General features: G+C 57.8%; 3 protein-coding genes across 3 annotated transcripts; all 3 read left to right on the forward strand.

The window, feature by feature from the left end:
* Positions 1–2008: 2008 nt before the first annotated feature.
* On the forward strand, positions 2009–5212 carry JKF63_05483 (uncharacterized protein; the record flags this gene model as incomplete). Its single annotated transcript, XM_067901441.1, has 1 exon — positions 2009–5212. The coding sequence occupies one exon, from the start codon at positions 2009–2011 to the stop codon at positions 5210–5212; it is 3204 nt and encodes a 1067-aa protein (XP_067758116.1).
* A 3192-nt stretch (positions 5213–8404) lies between these two features.
* On the forward strand, positions 8405–13225 carry JKF63_05484 (uncharacterized protein; the record flags this gene model as incomplete). Its single annotated transcript, XM_067901442.1, has 2 exons — positions 8405–12081; positions 12112–13225. 2 exons carry the CDS (start codon positions 8405–8407, stop codon positions 13223–13225), a joined length of 4791 nt encoding a protein of 1596 aa, XP_067758117.1.
* A 1714-nt stretch (positions 13226–14939) lies between these two features.
* On the forward strand, positions 14940–19922 carry JKF63_05485 (uncharacterized protein; the record flags this gene model as incomplete). Its single annotated transcript, XM_067901443.1, has 1 exon — positions 14940–19922. The coding sequence occupies one exon, from the start codon at positions 14940–14942 to the stop codon at positions 19920–19922; it is 4983 nt and encodes a 1660-aa protein (XP_067758118.1).
* Positions 19923–21006: the final 1084 nt, after the last annotated feature.

The raw sequence follows: 21006 nt of genomic DNA on the forward strand, positions 1-21006 counted from the left end.
CACATCCAAAGCCGCGACCGCTCATCTAGAAGCCGCCGCCGCGGCCGAAGTCACATCGTTCCCTGGGGGGGGGGGGGGATGTCCGCCGCCTCAGTATGCCAGTGCGAACGACGAGAGCGTTGATGGGGCGGATTCCTGGCGTTGCCTCGCGGGTGTTTTGTGATCCTTGCAGCCCCACAAATGATGTGGTAAACGTCATGTCGTGTACGGTCTGCTCCGGTAGGCGAGCGGCCGAACAGTTTACCGAGCCTGACTTTGGTGGCTGTTTCGGTGAACCCCCTTCCCGCTTCCCCCCGCCTATTCTCTACTTTTTCGCTTTCCAGGCCATAAGCTTTGGAAGTCGGTGTATCCGTCGCTGACTACCCCGCCCTTTACCCCCCCCCTATCTTGCTTCTATTCCCTCTCTCTCGTCACCATTCTTATTCGTCATACTGTTGCATGTGTGTGTGTGTGTGTGTGTGTGTGTGCCATATCTTTGCTGGGCCCGCCCAGCCTGTTTTCAGTGTTCTTACTTTAAACTTGGCCACATCTGCCCTTCGTGCTTTCATTTGATTCACCACCACTACTTTCTTTTTTTTTCTCAGCCCTCTTCCACGCATATCAACCACCGCTCTCCTTCTACCCTCCTTTTTTTTTACAGGAGCGGGGGTCTGGAGTAGTGTGGTGGTGTGGTGGAAGTGTAGGAGAGGGATGTGGGCGGGGCAACTTCATCGTTCTTTTTGTCTTTTGATGCATATATATATATTTCTTCTCGCAGTGTTCTTCCTGCTGTTTTATATATTTACTTTTCTAGACCCCCCCCTTCTCTTGTACGGCATTGTTGTGGTCATGGCACCCCACCCGCCTGTTGTTTAGTGGCTGTCGCGCGCTTTCTCTAAAGGTCCACGTTGTTGCTAACATCTCATGTGGTCGGTAGATGTCGACGTGGTCGCACGCACGCTGCAAAATATGTGTTACACACACACACACACACACACAGTGTATATATATATATATATACTGTGTGTGTGTGCGGGCATATTATTTGGCTTCCGAGTTTGTCTGTCTGTGTCTCAGTCTGCGCTTCTCGAGTGTACATATATATATATATATTTATATTTATATATACACATTTATATGCATGCATTGCATATACTCTTCCATTCCTCCTCCCTCCCTTTTTTTCTCTCCCCCCCCTTTATTTATGGTGCCACGATTTTCTCTCCTTTCTTCCTCTTCTTCGACTACTCAAGGATCAAGAATCGACGACGGCAGCAGTCATGGCACGAGGAGTGGGGGAGAGGCGAAGGGGAACGCAAGAAAAAAAGGCTGGGGTGGTTGTGTTTTTGTTGGGGCGACAAGAGGACGACGACGACGTCCATCGTGTGCGCAGGTAAACTAATGCATAATGAAACGTGGAGGGGAGAGGAGGGTCATACGCTGAAGGAAGATCCCTCCCCTCCCCTCTCCCCAGCGGCCTCACTCTTCCTCTTCCCCCCCCCCCCCTTGAAAAGAAAAAAAACGGATTCGATTGGCCTCACTTTGATCATAATGATGGAAGGGAGGCTTTAGAGGGAGGGGCGGGGGGTATTGAGGGCCACCGGGGTGTTCGAGAAGGATACATCGAGCGAATGGGAGGAGGGAGAGAGGGGAGGGAGTAGCGAGATGAGGAGACAACCCAAGACGAAGTCTTTATAGACTATTTCTTGTTGGCGATCCTCCTACCCTTCTTGTTTGACCTGATTTTCCTCAACTTGTTCAGCTCGTTCCCCCTCCACCCTGTCTGCCTATCTGCGCGACAAGTGCAGTGTTCTCGGCGTTTTCCTGTCCTGTCGTTGTTCAGTCACCTAATACCGATTCTTTTCTCCTTCCTCTCTTGTCTTTGGCTCACATTTCTTTATTGGCTGCCATCTGCATTGCCTACCCCCCCTCCCCCTACACACACACACACACATGCACACCGAAGAACTTGACAGCCTCCACATATCTACCTCCTTCACACGAGTTCCCCTCTCCCCCCGCGGTTCACATGGATGTTCGAATAACACGCGACGGCGTACCGGAGGTGTTTGAGCGTGATCGGGTGACATTGGTCATGCAACAGGCTCTCACCCATCGCTACGCTGACCCGTTGTCGTCGCCTGTCTCTAACGGGGTGTGTAACGGCTGCCTTGTTGGGACCGAGCGCGGCAGCATTGCCACGTCGGACATGAGCATCCTCTCACCTTCCTTTAAGCCTCGCTTGACATGGCCGCTACACTACACACTCCGCCCATGTTCCCGCACGGAGTATTTTTTTCGCTTCATCTCATCGCATCTTGACACCTGTGCAGATTCCGTGAGGCAGAGCGCTGCGCGAGGGCTTCCCGCGGTGTCGACTCCTTGGCAGTCGTGGGACGACGAGGTTTCTGTGGCGATTGCCGTGGCCGCTGAATGTTGGCGTCACACCGCCTTCACGGAACTTACACAGACAGATCTGCACCAACTGTGTAGGCTTCCCGAAGATGCTGCCGCCAGCACTAGCGGGCGCAGACAAGACACCTCGTCGTCACCGCCACCTCTTTCTGCTACCTCGGCGACATCGCCTCGGTGCTGCACTTCTCCACTCCTCGTGTCTCGCCAAGAATTCTGCGAGATGCCGCCACGGTGGGTCATGCAGAGCCTCGGCGAGGTGGATCAGCACAGGTTCCAGAGTTTCGATGAGTGGCTTCACCGGCGCCGCGTCACACCTCTCGATGTGGGGGCCACCATTGTAATGCAAAAAACTGGTGCAGTGGAAGCCGCTCTTCCAGCGACTTTCTCCACGTCTGGCACTGCTGCTCAGAAAGCTGCTGCGGCGCGAATGTACTTTCCAGAGCAGAGAGTAACAGACAGAGGCGGTGATGCGCCACAATCTTCCTCGTCCCCGAGCTGCATGTCCGCATCCTCGTCAGAGGTGAGGCACGTGCTTCATCTTCAAGAGCGTTTCCGTGTGCTAGCAACGGGTGGTATGGCTCACGGGGCGTACTGGGTGAACGTCGCGCCGCTCCCAACGGAGGAGGAAAGGGTGACGGAAAGCCCAGGCACTGCGACTACTGACGTGGCAAAAATCGTGAGCGACAACGTCTTCTGTGAACGCGTCGACCGCGATGCGGTGCAGCTGCATCCTCCTGCGGAACTTCATGTGGACCCACTTTTGCCATGTGATGAGCTCTACAGCGAACGCGGTGTCAACACCGGAGTTTATGTCTTTTTCCTGCGCGCACTTCAGAGGCAGCAACGTGGGCTCGGAAGTGGTCGAAGATACTGCCGTACCGCGGCCTCTGACCGCGACATCGGTGGTAGTGGTAGGCTTCCTGGAGGGGTAGAGGATGGCTCAAGTCAATTCGAGACTGCAGCAGCGTTGGCCGTGCAGCTTTCGTTGTGCGCACGACGGCGGCGTTCGGAGTTGGCGCAGCGTATTGATCGAGTGATTACCGCCGCAAAGTCCTCAAGTTTGCTGCAGTGCGCGCGATCGAGAGAAGCCGCCACGTTGTCTGGCGCAGAAGACACAGCTTTCATCTCTCCGAAGTGCTCAAGGCTTACCACACCAACGGTGTTGTTGCACGTGCGCGTGGACTTTGCCCGTGGCTCGCTGCAGTTTCGAGCGCTGGCGGACGAGGGGGCGGCGGACAGTACCATCGATAGGCCAAATAGTAAGTTTGACGCAAGCGCACATGCTGCAGTATCAACCTTGTCAACGCCACCACGATGCTGTATGCAAGACACGGGAGTCTCCCGTACTCCTCACACAAAGCGCCAGAGGGAGGATGTGGAGGGGGAGGACAACAGCGCTGGGCGAGGCATGCACCGTACTGCCACCAATCCGGTGACACAATCACCAACGGTGGAGGTGCTGCTCCGCACTGCTTGGAAGCTGGCTGCTCTTTACGACATGACGCGTTGTCCGGTGCCGGCGCAGCGAAAGGCAGACCAGAGCACCAGTGAAGGATACACTGTGTCGAGCGCGCACGACCGCGAAGGGGCAGAGACGCTAGCGTCTCCGCCGATGTCGCCGTCCACGCGGATGGCGGTGTCGCTCTTGACACGCCTCGCGGGCACCTCACAAGCGCTTTCAGGTCTAGCAGCGTTAGGGGGCTATGGTCCACCCAGTGAGGCGTCGTGCGGCTCTGAGTGGAGCACGGTGGTACTTCTTCAAGGGGATGCAAACCTGCCGTCTACAGTACAGGTTGCCAATGAAATAGTCTCTAGCGCAGACCCGTCTGCTCGACTGAGCGACTGTCCGATTGTCGCTTCTGCTCCTTCGTCGTTCAGCGATGGCGATCCGCCAGCTGGTGTTCCGGGAACGACAGCTCTCGTGAGCACCGCTCCTCTGACCGCCATCACTACAACCGCGGCGGAGCGGATCTTCCTTGCGCGGCTCTTCCGACTTCTTCTTCGGTATCGTACGCTCTTCGGAGAGCATGGTTACAACCAGGGCCCTCAGGCCGCTGTCCCGCCACCGGTCATGGAGCAGCTCGCCGCCACCTTCGAGATCAGTGCTGAGGCGTTCGCGTCCCCGTTGAATGCGCAGCTGCCCCAGTTTTGCTCTCTCTTCCCTGATACAGACGTATATTTTGGCAGCCTGGGGTCCTTCTTCGACCTTCAGTTCGGCGGTGCTGGGGGTGACACGCACGTCCTGCGCTCGCCAACTTCAACGGGCTGCACTGCTACACCGTTGCCTGGGTGCCACTTCGAAGTCAATCCGCCTTTCGACACGACCCTCCTTAGGCACATGGCGACGCATCTGCTGTCAGGCTTGGAAAGAGCGCAGGAATCGTCTCAGAGTCTGCTGTTTTTAATTGTGTTGCCTACTCATGACATGACAGATGCGGAGAGGGCGGCAGCAGCGATGGGAACGCAACTGACGGCGACACGAAAACCAGCGCGGTCGAGGGCTGCGATGCGCCTCAGTAATGATGCGCTGCGTGGGGGCGATACTGTTGCTGCTTCTACACCGGTGACACCGAGTACTGAACGTGTCCTGCGCGAGTCGTCATACTGCCTCGCTCACGTCCTCTGCGCGGCGTCGGAGTCGGCTTATGTGGATGGCCACCAGCATCTCCTGCAGTGTCCCTTCTTTCGTATCGAGACACCAACGCGGCTGATTCTTCTGGGCAACGCTGCCGCCCGTGCGCGCTTCCCGCACGCAGCCGCGCAGCTGGCGTCTGTGCGTGAGGCTTGGAAGACGTTGACGGAGAGCGTGCTGCGGTAACGGTGCCGATGATGAGCGGTGCACACGTTTTTTCTTCTGTGTTTATGCACACAGAGCTGTTATGGTTAGGGGTCCCCGAGGGCAGTGTGCGTGTGTGTTGGCCCCCTCCTCCTCCTCCTCCTCCTCCTCCTCCTCCTCCTCCTCCCCCCCCCTCCGAGCGCATCTGTTGTTGTGTCGGGCGGTGCAGAGGTAACTGTATAAAGATACGTCCACTGCACGCCCACTAGTACACAGACAAAACTGCAATGGGGGTGATAGTCTATACGGGCTTCTCTTTGGCACCGCAAGGAGGATCTCTGAGAGAAGTCCGCCCCGCACCCAGTCGTTGGGGGAGGGGGAGGGCGATGAGATTTGCATGCACTGAGGCATGTCTGTACACGGACAGCTTCCTCTCCACATGTGCACACACACACACACACACACACACACACACACACATGCACACACATGCACACGTCTGTGAACGTTATGCAGGCTCAGGAAAAAGGTCAGAATGCCCCTGCTCTCTCAGACTGGTGGGTGGGTGGGGGGGGGGGAGGGCATCCCGCCTGTCGCCTAAGCGTGCAGGCAAGCCGCCCAGACATGGCCCCGTTCATAGGGTTGGCGGGTCCAGGGAAAGATGTGAGGGTCGGGAGTCTTCTACAAGACAATAAACTTGTCCCGAAAAGTGCTCCGGTGCTCACAAATTGCAAACACGGTGTGCGCCCGCGCGCTCAAGTGTTGGCAGTATGCTGTATCACACACACACACACACACACACCCACACACACACACACAGAAAGCACACAGAGCTGGGAGGGGGGCGGTAACGAGTTGGCAAGGGGAGATACTTGACTATTGGTCCCAAAGTGTACATGCGTGTGGAGTGTGCAGCGCATCCTGCATATGACCAGCATGGGCTGATGAGCCACAGGCGCTGGAGGACATGACGTCATGACTCCGAGCCACACCAGGGCGTTCACCAGACGGCAGTGTGAGGGATAACCAGACGTTCTAATAGAGTGCGGCGGCCCTGAGGCGATTCTGGGAGAAGGATTACATACCGGCCGGGTACAGGGGGCTCAAGGCGACATGGCCCTGAGTCTGCCCAACTTTTTCCTCAAACCCACTTGGCATCCAGGTAGGGCCGCCCATGTTCTCTGCACAATAGCCGCCACCGCCTCTGCCCTTGAGCAGCACTCCAAAGGAGGCTCGCCTATATCGCAGCGCGCTGTCGATCCCCAGGTCTGTCCGGCGCCGGCTGCGCAGCGGGTGTGCGGCGAATGGACGAAGAGAGACAAGAAGAGCCCATTAGACGCATGGCTCCGATATTCTGCGAGCAGCCACACTGCTCGACTCTAGACACGATGGGGTTAGCAGTTGCTGCGCGCCAGAGGTGGTGGGTGAGCTGTGATGCGTTGCTTACATCGTTGTCCGCTTGTCCGTGGCCCAACATTGGCACACAAAGTTAATAAAAAGAAAACTCCATTGTTCAGGAGATCGCGTTGCTCGCCACTGCGCACCCCTCTTCCCGTAACGTTCTGTCGTATGTGTGTATATGTGGGTGTGGGAGTAGGCATTTGGAGTCGTCTCCCTGTTTAACCGTGTTGCAAGGAGCATAGACCCCTGCCGCATGATAGCAGGCCGCTCTGCCCTAGGCTCCGTCCTTCATGGGGCAGCAATGATCTTACAACTCTTCCCCCTGCCTCCACGAAGCACCACCACCCTCGCCATCTCCCCCTTCTCCTCTTCACAGCCAAGAACGAAAAAGGGGCAAAATATCGAATCCAAGACACAGAAGCGAAATACAACCCCCCCCCCCCCCCAAACACACACATCCCCTCTTTCCCACTCCGCATCCCCATCATCTCTCTACGTGCGGTTCATAACACACACACAAAAAAAACGCGCACGCGCGCGAGGCGTGACGTGGGGAATATCGGAACAGGAAGGAGTCCATCTTGCATAGCCTTGTTCTTCTCTGTGTGCGGCCCCTTCTTCGCTCATTCCGCTTAGGTGGTCTCTCGTGTCATCACTGCTTCCGCCGTAGCGTTTTCCTTTTTTTTGTGTGTTTCTTTGTTTTGATTGTTGTGTGTTTTGTTGTTGTTTCGTTTTCGCAGTCATCGGGTATACATTTTTTGTTTGGCAGGTACACGAGGCCCCCCCCCCCTCTTCCCCTCCCCCACCTCTTCCCCTCCCTCCCCGCCCACTTCTCTGTCCCCCCACCTCTTCCCCTCCCCCTCCCCATTTATTCACTTTTGACTTACATACTAGTCATATATATATATATATAACATACAAGGTAGGTCACTCGAATACCAAGTGTATACACGCACACATATATATATATATTACATATATATGTGTATCTAGATATATATGTATATATACTTGCGTCTGTGTGTGTGTGGATTCCGTGAAACCGTTCACTCTCTCACACTTCGTACCCGCGTTCCCGTCTTTGGTCTTCCTCTATTTTGCTTTGGTGATCTCCTGCGGCCACCCACCCACTCATTCCTTTCATTTTTATTTTTTGAATAAAATACTACACCTCAGACCCCATTTTTTCAACGTGTCTGTGCCCAGTAGCGTTGCGTGTGTGTGTGGGGTGTTAGCTCCCCCCTTTGTTTGGTACTTTGCTGTTTTTTTCTTTCTTCCTGTGCATCCTCTCATTTTTGCTCTCTGTTCCCCCCCCCTCCCCTCCCCCCCAAACCGCTTACTGTGTGCCCCCCCCCCTTGGTGGTTACATCCGTGTATTTCTGTGTGCGCGGGAGGAGGAGGAGGGGGCGGCGGCGGGGGAGGGGGCCTCGTTTCTGCCCCTTTTTCTATTTATTCATTTTGTTTTGTGCTCCTTATTGATCCCCCCCCTTCTCTCCTTCCCGTCCCTCTTTTTTTTTTCTGTGTGTGTGTGCGCGCGTAGGTCCACTTGAAAAATATTTTGTTGCTTCTCATTTTTTTTTCGCTCAGTTCTTTTTCTGGTTGCCCCACCCTCTGCTGCTTCAATTGCAAGTCTGTCACACCACCACGCTCCGCTCGGGTCCCAGGGTAACACTGCGGCAATCGTTCAAGTGTGTCTGTGTGGCTTCTTTGGTTCTTCACCCTAGAGTCTTGTCGTTTGCCCTCCCTCCCCTTTCTCGTTGAGCCTCGATGCTGCCAGTGATCCAGATGCGTGGTCGTGCACCGAGAGCGATCGACGCTGATGCCCCGGCTCCTATGCCTCGGCGTCCAGACGGTGTCGGCAGTGAAGCGGGCGGCATCACTTCCCTTGTCGAGCTGACAGCCCCCCCCGATATCCGATGCGCCACTGTGCATACATCCTCGCACAAGCGAAGTGATTCCCCACATTTAAGTCACCAGTTAACTTGTATGACCGGCGACGCTGTCGAAGACCGCGGCCCACTCGCGTCAATATATTCTGGCGGGATTCTTCAAGCAGGCCGCGACTGGGAATCCCATCAGAGTAGCCTCTTCACCCTCATGGACCCGTCAACAGCTGGGACGGCTGCTGCTGGGGTATCCCCCCCCGACATGTTGCTCGCTTCTCCACAGGCAGCGGATTTGGTGACGGGTACGTCGATGCACAGTAGCATCCCCATACCCAATCATTCAACCGTTGTTATTGACACACAGTCTATTCAGCTCCTTCAGGAGTTGCAGCAGCTGCTTCAGAGCGGTGTATCAACGGCGGCTCTGCAACAGTGGGTGTCTCGCCAACTTCTCCAGGCTACATCTGGGGTGACGTCCACCTCATCTACGGCCGCCGTAGTTGCTTCCACACCATCTGCGAGACCGCTCGCCGCCACCACCCTCTCAGGTGCGGTGCCGGGGCAGCCGGTAAGCCCCCCCCCAATTCCCATCGGCAGTCGACCACTGCGCCGGCCCGTGCCGGCCGTCTCCTTCTCTCTCTCTACCGACTCACATCCCCATGCACAGCAGCAGCAGTCCGAGACACAGGAGAGGCCTACGAATGACGGCAAGGCTCTTCCCCACCCCGTTTCCATCACGTCAGCCATCGAATCTGTGTGCACCGCAAACACCAGCAGTCCTTCCAGTATGGTGACCTCAGCTGGTGACGGCAGCGCAGCCTCGCTCGTGCCTGTGATAGGCAGGCCGACACCGTTGGTTGTTGCAGCGCAGTTGGAGGCCGATTTAAGAGCACCTCTGCACACCGTATCGCAGCCGTTCTCGACCGGGTTGGCAGCGACAGCATCACTGGAAAGGGGGCTCTGCCCAAGCGTCGATGACCCACTCGCCATCAGTGGTAGCGCCGACGTCGACCCAGCGCCGACTCAACGTGGTGCGTGCGGTGGTTTACTGAAGGCCTCGCGACCGCTCGTACAGCACCCGCCCTGGCGTTCGTTTCGCAGCAAGGGCCACAACGCCGGCAGCAGCTCTTCGGCCCCCCCGCCTGGTGGGGCACGGTTGGCGGCGGTGCCTGGCATTGGTGCCAACCCCCTCTCCCCCACCACCGCTGCGTTCCCACCTCCTGGGAGCCCTGTAGACACCCCGACGAAGTGCCACATCGCTTCCGCACTGCACTCGGTCACCAAGGCAGTGATTCACGCGACAACATCCCAGCTCATGACAGAGGATCAGCAGAGCATCGCGTTGTTGATCGGAGAGCGATTCTCGCGCCACCCCCAAAGTTACGTCCGCTGCGGCGGGGCCACACCACTTCCGCTTGGCAGTGGAGGGCCCCCTGGGACACCGGCGTCGGCTGGCGCGACTTCAGGAGCTGCCCCTTTCCAGGGGAGGTCGTGCGGTGTGAGCAACAACGTCAGTGCAGGCGGCGACGGCAACTCTGGAGTCGCTGCTGAGGCCACTGCACTGGAGCAGCTCAGCGCGTTGGCCCCCTCGCTGGACGTTCCGAAGACACGGTCGCCATCCGTGGCAAGCGCTCCACGCAATATGCCAGAGAGCGCTGCCGTGCCCGTGGTGGTGTACCCAGTTCACCACGTTCCCTTGATATCTACGAACACGGTGTCTTGCAGAAGTGGTTCTGCACGCGACATGGTTTCCAGGCACTCACCGGCCCCCGCCGCGGCCCTCAGCATTTCTGCTTCGTCCATGGAGACGACCGGGGACGAAGCTTCTGGAGTATCAGCGCGCCAAGACCATTATGGCGTTGCTAAGGACTACGACGCCATGTCGACTGCGTCGTGCGACAGCAGCGATGCCGTCCTTGCTACTCGGCCCCTGTCGTGTGCAGAGACGGATTCTTCACCACACCAGCGGCACACTCATGGCGGTTCTCCAGAGCAGCCCACCGAATCCGATGCAGAGGCCGAGCGCAAGCTGCTGCTGCACCGCCGTCGGCATAGCAGCAGCCTGTCCGCTGTGGTGGCCGCCCGCTTTCCTGCAGCTGCCGCCGAGGGTCCTGCTGGTGATGCTGCAGAGCTCGCGGCAGCTGCTGACGGATCGGGTGTCGTCTGCCTCATTGAACTCCACACAGAGGACGCGAGTGCGTCGTGTACCCCTGCTCGGGGATCGTCACCCCCAAATACCTCATCTATTTCCAGCTCCAGCGACTGCCATGAGTTGCCACGTTCGTGGGGGGACACCGCCAACCAGGCTGGTGAGCGTCACCACCATCACCCTCACCGCGCCCCCACCACGACCCTGCCGCCCGTGAGCACCATCTCTGCTCCGTACGCACTGGCACAGCCCTCACTGAATGCTGTATCCCCCGCGGCTACCTTGGCTAACTCCCTCTCGCAGTACTTAATGTCGCCTTCCGTGGCGCCTCATCGCGGACGCCCTGCGTCCGTGCCGCCGCGGCGGACGACCAGCTTTGCCTCCACCACCAGCAGCCACCTCGGTTCTGGCGGGGCGGCCGTGGGGACCGGGTTCTCTGCGCTGCTCAACCTCGCCGGTCGCAGCGGTTTTTCGTATGACGAGATACCGAACGTCGAGTGCAGTCGCACTGCAGGCGTGTCGCCCTCCGTTGGCGACCATGTCGTTGGCAAATGCCGGCGTCGCTCATCTGCGCTTCACCTGAACCGCTCATTGGTGAACGGCGGTGATGGTCACACAGAGGGCGTCATGGCGAGCTTTGTCTTGGATGAGATCAACGGTGCGCAGCACCGTTCGGGTCCGCGCTTCCTGCGCTCCTTCTGTCGTCACACACCTGTGCGAGTCACGGAGAGCGTGACACACGAAGCACTCGATGGGCTGGGGGTGCCGTTCTTTGAAGGCATCGACAGCGCCTCGGTCCCGACAAACGTCTTCAGGCTGATGGATACCTACGGGTTCATGGACAGCTGCGCCTTCTACGTGGCGGTGTGCCTCAATGTGTGTCTGCGGTACGAGTTCGTGCAGCGCTTTGGGTGGAACCTGCAAAAACTGAAGAGGTTCTTTGAGGTGGCGGCAACTTACTTTTGCGAAGGCAACCCTTTCCACAATCCCGTGCACGCCGTCGACGTCGTCATGGCAGCTCACCAGTGGCTCAACGAGGGGAGTACCGGTGCCGCACTTTCAGATGACGAGGCGATGACATTTTTATTCACTGCAATGGTGCAACAGCTAGCTCACACCGGTGCAGACAATCGCCTGCTTGCACATCTAAAGCACCCGTACGCGATGCTCTGCAGCTACGCGTCGCCGCAGCAGGGCGCCACAGTCGCGCTTTTGATGGCACTGCTTAGTCGACCGGAGCTTCACTTTTTCCCTGACCCCCTCCTCGTTACAAGTGGTTCCACCAGCGTCGTCGGCGGTGCGGAGCCGACTGTTGTGCATGAGTGGACCACCAATCGGGAGTTGCAGATGTACGACATGTTGGCTGACCTCATCATGGCGACGGACGAGCGCAATCATGTGATTCTGAAGCAGGGCATCGTGCACATGGGTGAGGAGAATGCACGACGTCACGGTTGTTTGTGTTCTTCCACACGCGTCGACCGCTCCTTTTTTGTTTCGCCCAGCCTCAGTCGCCTCGTTGCGCAGTCGGACACCGCCATGCGGATGCAGTACCCGTCTCAGCAGGGTAACTTCTGTCTCAACTGCTGCGCCTACATCACCGATGCTCACGTGCCCGACGTCCTGAAGGCGGTGCTGCTCTTCATTGACTACGCATACCTGTTCCGCCCCTACCAGGTGTACCGGGTGCAAAACGTGGCCTACATCGCAGAGCTTTACCGGCAGAGCGAGCGGGAGTACAAGCTGCTTCAAGCCCTGCAGCAGGGGCAGTTGCAGAAGGCCATGGCGGACAAGGCCGATGAGGGGGGGCTTGGTGAGACTGCGTCGCCGCATCTGTCGGGTGTAGGTCGTCGCGGCACCACCTTCTCGGTGCCAGCGACGGACGCGTACACGTTCGCCACGGCTTTCCTGTCAGAGCAGCAGCCTTGGCGGCAAGGCGTCGCTCAAGTCTCCACCATGACGTCGCTGCAGCGCAGTAACGAAGAAGGCATGATAGGTCTCTCAACACCGCCAAAGTCGCGCCGTGGGACGGACGTGGCGCAGTCGAGCGAGAAAAAGACTCATAGCAACCCTGTGCGTCAGTTGCAACTGGAGCTCGACGAGAGGCTGGAGCCACCGTTGGCGAATGCGTCACGTGGTGAGGGTATGGCTTCATCGAATATCCCGGGTAGCGCAAAGCGCGCGCAGCTCCTCAAAGGATTCGGCCGTGACATTGTGCTCATATGCATAGAGGACTTGTGCCTCCCATTCCTTGAGCAGCTATCCCCCTACATGCCGGAAGCATGGGTGGCGGCGTGTTACAGGAACCATCAGTTGCTCATGAAGTCGCTGCCTACACCGGAAGAGTTTGACGAGGTGGTGAATCGGTTCCTTGATATGGGCGAGATGACCGAGGCGGAGAGAATGGAGGAGGACATCAAGAAGGAGGGTGAGTTCGAGGATGGGGACTCTGACTCGCGCGTTGCTGAGCGTCCTTTCACGTTACCGTGGCGGCTGTTGCGCCCGCTGCGTCCTGTCGCAGCGGAGTGGACAGCGAGCAAGGACACGCTCGTTCGGCGTGTATTGCAGGAGATCATGAAGGGGTCCGAGAAGCTGCTAAAGAAAAGCGACGAACCCTGAGAGAGACGCAGTACAAAGTGGAATGGCGGGCTAGTGTGGCCGGAGAGGGGCTTCGTTTCTGTGTTGCAATCACCCCCCCCCCTTCTCTCTCTCTCTCTGTACTGACATCTGGCTCACGCACGCTCTCACGAACACATGTAGAATACGGTTGCATACGTACATGCACCTAAAGGCGAGACACACGCCTGGCTGTAATCGACATGCTTTATACGTGAGCGCAACCTTCGTGTGCGCATTTCTATTCACTTCCCTCTCATATATATTTTTGGTGAGCGTGTATGCATGTGTGTGTGTGTGTGTGTGTGTCTTCTTTTCTATCTTCCCCCTTTTTTTTCCTCCGACTTTGTCCCCCCCCCCCCTTCCCCCCGACCTTCTCTCACGTTCTCCATCTCGACTTTCACGACTGTGGACACCATCCTGGTGGGCTTTTGGGGTAATGTGTCTATGTTATGTGTGTATATATATATTACATGTATATGCACGTCTACATCATATATGTATACACCGTATACGTGCAAATGTTTCTGGTGTGTTTTGTTTTATCCATCACTTCAACATGTGCTCTTTCTCTCATAGCTGTTTTTTTCTCTTTTTTTTTTGTTCTACCTTACATTTTTCTCCTTTCTTTCCCTTCCCTTCCCTTCCCTTCCGAGATGGTGTTGAACTGCGTCTGTGCGCCTCTTCCCTGCCTCCAGTCTCCAGTCGTCCTGTTCTTTGCGAAATATCTCACTGCCATGTCCCGCATACCCCCCCCACTCCCTTTTTTTTCCATCTTGCCTGAATGTTTTTCTCATGCTTTTACAGTTTGATGTCTCATCCGTTTGTCTCCTGTCCTGTCCTGTCCTGCCCGCATGTGTGTGTGTGTGTGTGTTGTGTGTGTGTGGGGGATGCTCCTTCCCCCCCCCCCCTTTCTTTATATACATACACATATGTATTTATATATATCAACACACAATATAAAAAGGAGGAGAGGAGAGGAGAGGAGAGGGGGGGGGGGGGGGGGGAGGAAATGTGGAAGCCATACCACACAGACACACACCCGAAGCAAAAAAAAAGGAAACGCCAGTTTACCGCCCCCGTGTCCATACAAAAAAAAATATTCGACAGATGCGAATCGGAGAAGAAAAAAAGGGAGGGCTGAATTCTACAAGAATGTATGGTGGTGGGAGGTCCCCCCCGTAGTGCAAGAGAGGTGCGACCCACCGCGAAGAACACCGAAGCACGATGCCCATCAATGGCGTGTTTCCGCGTTCAATTTTTTCAACAGGACAGCTCGTTGATCATGCCGGCATGTCAACATTTTTTTTTCTCTCTCTCGTGGTTGTTCTCTTACTCATCACACCATTTCTTCCTTTTCTTATCCCACTTCCTGTCCCGTCTTCACTTTCTTTGGAGGGTCTGCAGTGACGTTCTGTACAGCTGCGTCGCGAGGGGGTGTGAGCAAGCTCACCTCTCTATTCCCCCCCTCCCCCCCCCCTCCCAAGCGTCTCACCGGCCCTCCTCTCCTCCCCCTTGCGCAGTAGAGTAGTGAGTGACCCCACGGATACACCGATGCGTTACTCCGTTGTCACAACGTTGCCGACGACGCCGTGGTATTATAAACTTCATTCCTCGCTTCACCACCGCTGCTGTCCTTGACTGTCCCCCAGTCTCCACTTCACTGCGTCCACGCAACGGCACCATCGCGGCTTACTGCTCTACCGCGCCGTCCTTCATGCACACCATCGCAGCTCAAGGAGCTCCAGATAGTGTCCTCGGCTGTGTGCAGGATATCAATCTCAGCTCGTCCTCGCCTCCAGTGGGGACTTCTGGCGATGCCGGCGCTGCATCTCGGGTTTCACCCCGCCGCGTAGCAGCGGCGGGGTTCCGAGTGGCTCCGCGGCTACTGCGGTGCCATGCGATGACGCCCATGTTTTTCACCTCCGGCGAACTCATGGCTTGCGAACAGTCACGCTCGCTTGGAGTGCCGTTCCTGCCTGATGCATCGGGCATGACGGCGACACCGAGCGCCACATCCCATCCACCCAGCTCTGCTCCTCCTGTGAGTTTATTTCACCGTGCGCCTTCGCCAAGGTCCCCATCACCCGGGTTTCTGCACCAAGGTCAGCAGCGTGAGCGAAGGCACTCGCAATGCGTCTGCCACGCCCGCCTGCCGTACATCGAGCAGATGCGGCAGCGCTGCCGTACAGCCGTGCGACTCACGCAGTGTCCTGTGCAGTCATCACGTTCGCCACGTGCTCACGGCGCCTCTTCGAATACACCATCGCAGGTCTCGGTAGTCGCGAGGCGGCAGCCGTGCAGCTCGCTCTCGGCTCCTTTGTCACCGGCTTCCCTTCCTTATGGAGATCACTCAGGGCTGGCCTCGACGCTGGCGCTGCAGTCGTCCGTCCGGTCGGTGTCCCCGGTGACGTGTCAGCAGCACTGGTCGATGCAAAGGCGCGCGCCTGGGGCTTTCGGCGACGGCAGCGACATGGATGGCTGGCGACGCCCTAATGACGAGGTTGGGTTGCCCAGCCACGCCGGTGGCCTTACGCAAGGGTACAATCACCGTAGTACTCCTGTAGCCCGCATGGGTCTTGGCGAGCGCAGTGATGGCAGCGATCTTGGCGGGGCCGGCAATGGCGCAGACTTGGGTGCTGAGCATCGTGTAGTGCATCGCTCAATCATTCCAACACCACTTCGCACTCCGGCCCCGTTTTCTCCCCCTGTGGTTGCCGACTCTCCCACCTTGTCGGCGGCGACCGTAAGCCGAAGCGTATGGGTGGACTCGGCTGCCGAACCGCTCCACGACTCGTACGGGCTCTTCTCTGATTCACAACCCTCAGCCACCCGCTACTCTCCCCACATTCCTCGACAGCAGGAGGAGGGTTCTGGCATACATTTTCAACACTGGGTAGGGCACCCATCCGTGTGTCACCCCCTGTCTGTAGCGTCGACTGTGTCCGTACAGCGTGTGATCTGCCCAGCCGCCGGTACCGGGGGCGTTCTTTCGACTGCCGCTGCTACACCGCATGGTTGGGTCCATGACCCTCTCACTTTTCACAGCTACGAGGGAGGCGTATCAAGGGCGTCGCCGCCGCGAAGCTGTTTTGTGTTGCGAACATACTTCTCTCTCTCGTCGCCCTTCACGACGGCAGGAGCAGGGGCAGCGCAACTGCTGGCCCGCGCACGGCCAGGCGCTTCTCTGACCTCTTCACGCCAACCGCATCACCCGCTCTTGTTCACTGTTCCCACTTCCACAACAAGGGTCTCAGACTCAAGCATCGTGGCTCCAACTACTAGGGCGCCTGCAGCTGGTGGAGGCAGTGCTTCTACGCCAGCGCTCGTGTTCACCGCGATGGAGCCCGCTTCGGTGGGCATTGATGCCACAGGCGGTGTAGACCACTACTCCGACTGCACCCCTCCGGAGTTCCAGGTGTCCTCTGCATGCCGCACATTCCCAGATATAATGCACGGTGATGGTTGCGGTGGAGGCTTGGCTCGTGCGTCTATGTTCCATCAGCACCCTTTTCTGGTGCCCAGGGTACACTCGTCCGTGATCACCACGTCGCTGCCATCGTCTCACGTCGACACAGCGCGATCCGTAGAGGGTTATTCACACGGCCGCATAGCGCACGCCGGTTCAGCTGTCACGAAAGGTTGTGCGGTTGCGGAGGCCGTTGTAGTGGACAGCAACGACAGGCACCACTGCCCCCACCATCCATATAGTCACCCACCCGAAAGGGCAGGGGCGGGGGCGGCGGCTTTAGGCTCTACACCGGCATCGCCGCCTCGCACCTTTGTTTTGCAGCATCGGCAAGCGTCTCTTCGTCTGCCAGAAGCAGCAGATGAGTTGGCACCGTTGTCCCCTCTTTCAGCGCCGTCCATTGCGTGTGAAACACCGTCATATCGCCAAGCAGGGCCACATACAGACGGGCGCTATGGGACGGGTGATGCGCAGGCCAGAGAGCGAAGTGCGGCGTGGAACAGGACAACGAAGGCTGCGAAAGAGGAGATAATCATGCCGTCCACGAACACAGCAGTGCTGCTCGTGGTGCCAGGGGGCGTCTCCTCAGTGCCGGCTGCTGCAATCTCTGCTATGATCAGCTTCGCTGGCGACGCGCTCAGCTGGGGCAGTGATACCCCTGCCGACGCTGCTTTTGCCCTGATGGAAGACGTTGTGGAACGGGGTTCTGGTGAGGAAAGTCGGATTGTAGGGACTGGCAGTGGGGCGTGCAGCAGTGATGGCGGTGCAGGCTCGGCCGAACCGGTCATGGGGCGGCGGACGGTTACGTACTTCCCTGTGCGAAAGTCAGTGGTGGCACAGCGCAGCGCCTACTTTGCTGCCCTTCTCAACCAGGACACTGGCTGTTGTGGCCCTTATGTGCGCAGCCACCCCGACGAGTACGTCGATCTGACGGATCTGTCCGCCGTGGCACCAGCGGGCGCACCCACGGGGGTGCCAAGTACGCCTTTGCGCAGGGCTGGCGGTGCAGGCATGACGTACCCCATGGCAAGAAAGACTTCGCATATGGCTTGGCGACCAGCTCACCTGCGCCGAGACTCTGCTGCCGTCAACGACGCCTTGGTGGCCCCGCGCGATGTCGAGCCGATGCACGCCGCAGCGGCGGCTCACCGCCAGCGCGTTCCCGTCTACTACATTCCCTCCCCGGCGACGGTGGCGTGCTTCGCCGACAGCAGTGATGGCTCCTGCTTCAAGGACGATAACGCACACTCTCGCAGCGGCGCTGGCGACCCTGCGGTGTCGTCGTCTCCAACCCCCTCCCCAGCCAGTGTGTGTCAGTTTCTCCACTACCTAGACACGGGTGTGCTCCCGATCTCCCTGCAGCTGACAGAGAGGACAGGTCTCGGTGAGCAAGGGCTGACCGCTGTCACCGGGCTCGATAGTCTTCAACCCGAGTCGCTTTGCCAGCACGTTGCCTACGACTACGCGGCAGTCCTCTGGATGGGCCGGTACACCGGTCTCTCTTCCTTGACCTCATCGATGCTGAAGCTGCTGTGGTTTTTCTTGGCGGTGTCGCGTGACGTCTGGCCGTACTGGATGGCGGCAGTGCGGTGGCGTGTGCCCGAGATGCAATCCATCTGCGAGGCTTGGATGAAGCAGCATCTGTGTGCAATGTTGCGAGCAACAACGGCGCAGGGGCTGTGGCGAGGTATGCGTCTCGATCAAGTCCAAGTGCTCGTGGGCCTCCGCAGGGAGGCGCTCGAGGCCCAGTTGCTTGTGACCCAGACGAGAGCGATGCCAAGCGACCCCTCGCCTGGGTGCATCACCACCGTGGGTGGCACTGTTATTGAGACGTCAATGACGAGCACTACTACCACTGCAACACCGTTCTTCGGGCGAGAGCACACGGACAACAGCAGAGCCGCTAGCCGCCTTGAGGGTGGCTGGCTCCGAAGCGAGAGAGCGCCAGCAGAGCGCCAGGCACAGTTAGCCCTGCGACCCCCCGTGTCTCGTGCAGCCGCCATCGGGCTGTCAGCTGAGATGCTGGGGTACCCCCAGGCAAACCCTCAGCTTTTCTGCGGGGACAGCAGTGCCAATCACAGGGGCGTTGGCGTGCCGAGTCTCTCATGCCTGTGGTCTGCTGCTGCTGTTCCTCCTCCTCGAGTTTCTTGCTTTGACGATCGGCGAGTTCGGCCAGCCGCCGTGGCCTTCCCGGGCCCAAACCAGGCTGCTGTCGCATCTTTCCCCTTCCGAACTCAGGAGCCACACTCCCCCTTTTCCTCCCAAACGCCGCTGTCGCCGCTCGAAGGCGTCTCGTCTCCTGTAGCGACGGCCGTGGATGCCAGCATCCCTCTTAGCCACTATGGGAGCCGCACCGGCCCGCTTTTTGTTCCCTCCTCCTCTTCTTCGCCTGTGCTGCACTTCTGGGGCTTCAGTGGTCGCACCACCATGCCCAGGTCGGCCACAGCGACGACCACGCGTGGAAGCCCATCGCCTGTGGCACTCACATGCAACAACTTGAGAAACATGGACGGTGCGTCGGCAACCGGCGACACGAATCACCTAGCGTCAACCGCATCGTGTGCTCAAATGCATCGAACGTTCTTCGGATACCGAGGGGAGGGTGGGCTGAGGGCTCTCCCGGCAACTCACTCCTCGCTTAGCACTGTCGATCTCCGGCAGGCGACCGCCAACGAGCAGACGTTTCCTCAGATTGACATGACTGCCCGCGACAACCCTAATTTGCTGCACATCACACTCCACCAATCCAGGCTAACCGCCCAGGACTTCCCCAGCGTATTTGATGGCGCCCACGCTCAGCTGCGCAGTCCGTTACCCCAGTTGGATGGTGCCTCCCCAACAGCCACCGCATCTGCCGCGTACACCACCACTTCACCGATATGGGCGACAGTCCGGCCTACTTTGCAGTTACTCGCAGACGGGGCCTGGGACATCGATGGCTGCAGTCGGCTCTATACAGCCGCAACACGCGACGAGCTGGAGCAGCTACAGGCCTACTGGGACCGCGCAGAGCGATGGCAGCAACATCAGCATCTTTCCGCGATGCTCTTGACAGAGAATGAGATGCTGGAGCGCCTGTGGACGTGGTGGCACGCTCGCACTGACGACGCCTTGCATCAGCCGACAGAAGCGGGGGCGCAGGCGATGGCGGAGATGCTGCAGAATGTCTACCTCGACGACGCTCAATCCGCGCACCTGTTTGCTTCCTACACCCGATGGCGGGGCGTATGAGGAACAGCCCGGCTCTTGTTGAAAGAAGAGTAATGCTTTCAAAGCAAAAAAAAAGCGGTGCTGTTCTGCACAAGGCGGTCGCTACTCTGTGTGTTCATGTCCGTGCGTGTGCCTACCCAGAGGCCTTCCTTTTTTTTTTGCAAGACTGCAGTCTGTCGCACGTGCGTAAATATTATATACCGTCCTATTTGTAGATGAGTTTCTCCTCCCTCCTCCTCCTCCCCCTCCTCCTCCCCCTCCTCCTCCTCCTCCTCCTCCTCCTCCCCTCCCCTTCCCCCTTCGTTCATTTCCCTTGTTATTTCTCTCGCAAATGGGTACTCCGGCCTCTCGCCTTGACACCGTTCGAGGATGTGTATCCCTCTCCTCCATCCTCCCTGGTTCATCATGCACACTGGCACAAGAAGATGCACGAGCCCCCCATCCCCAATCGCATTTGTTCTTTCCCCCCCCTCCCCCCTTCTGGCTCTTGTGTATATATATAAACATATTTTTTGATGTCCACACACGCACATATGCATACATATACGTTGTACGTACGTATGTTGTTCCCTTTTTTGTTTTTTTTTTCGTTTTGTGGGGCGCTGACTCAACCTCTCTCCTCCGTTTCTGTGTCTCGTCACTCCCCGCCCATCGGTGTCGATGCACATCTCCACCGACATCTCTCCCCCCTTCCATCTCCATATACGTTTTTCACGCGTGGGATATGCCCCATTCTCTCTTTTTTGTTTTTATTTTGTTATTCACGGTCATGGTGGAAGGCCTGCCATCTGTGTATATGTCCGTATGTACATGGGTATGTACGTATGTGACGGAGGAGTCTCCCACGAAACACGTAATCGTCTGTAAGGAGAGAGGGGAGGGGCCGGGGGCTAAAGAGAAGACGTAGATGAAAAAAAAAAATGGCCCGTCAGTCCAGGGCGGACATGCAGGCACACACCCACACACACACACAGAGGCAGAGCAGGCGACGCATGTATGCATGCGCTATGAATATATATGTTAAAAAACACACACGCACTTATAAACTTTTCTACATATATTAAAGCAACAAGTGAGGGTGGGTGGGTGGGTGGGTGGGGGGGGC

This window comes from Porcisia hertigi, chromosome 17 (genome assembly GCF_017918235.1).
Source record: "Porcisia hertigi strain C119 chromosome 17, whole genome shotgun sequence".
NCBI lineage: Eukaryota > Euglenozoa > Kinetoplastea > Trypanosomatida > Trypanosomatidae > Porcisia > Porcisia hertigi.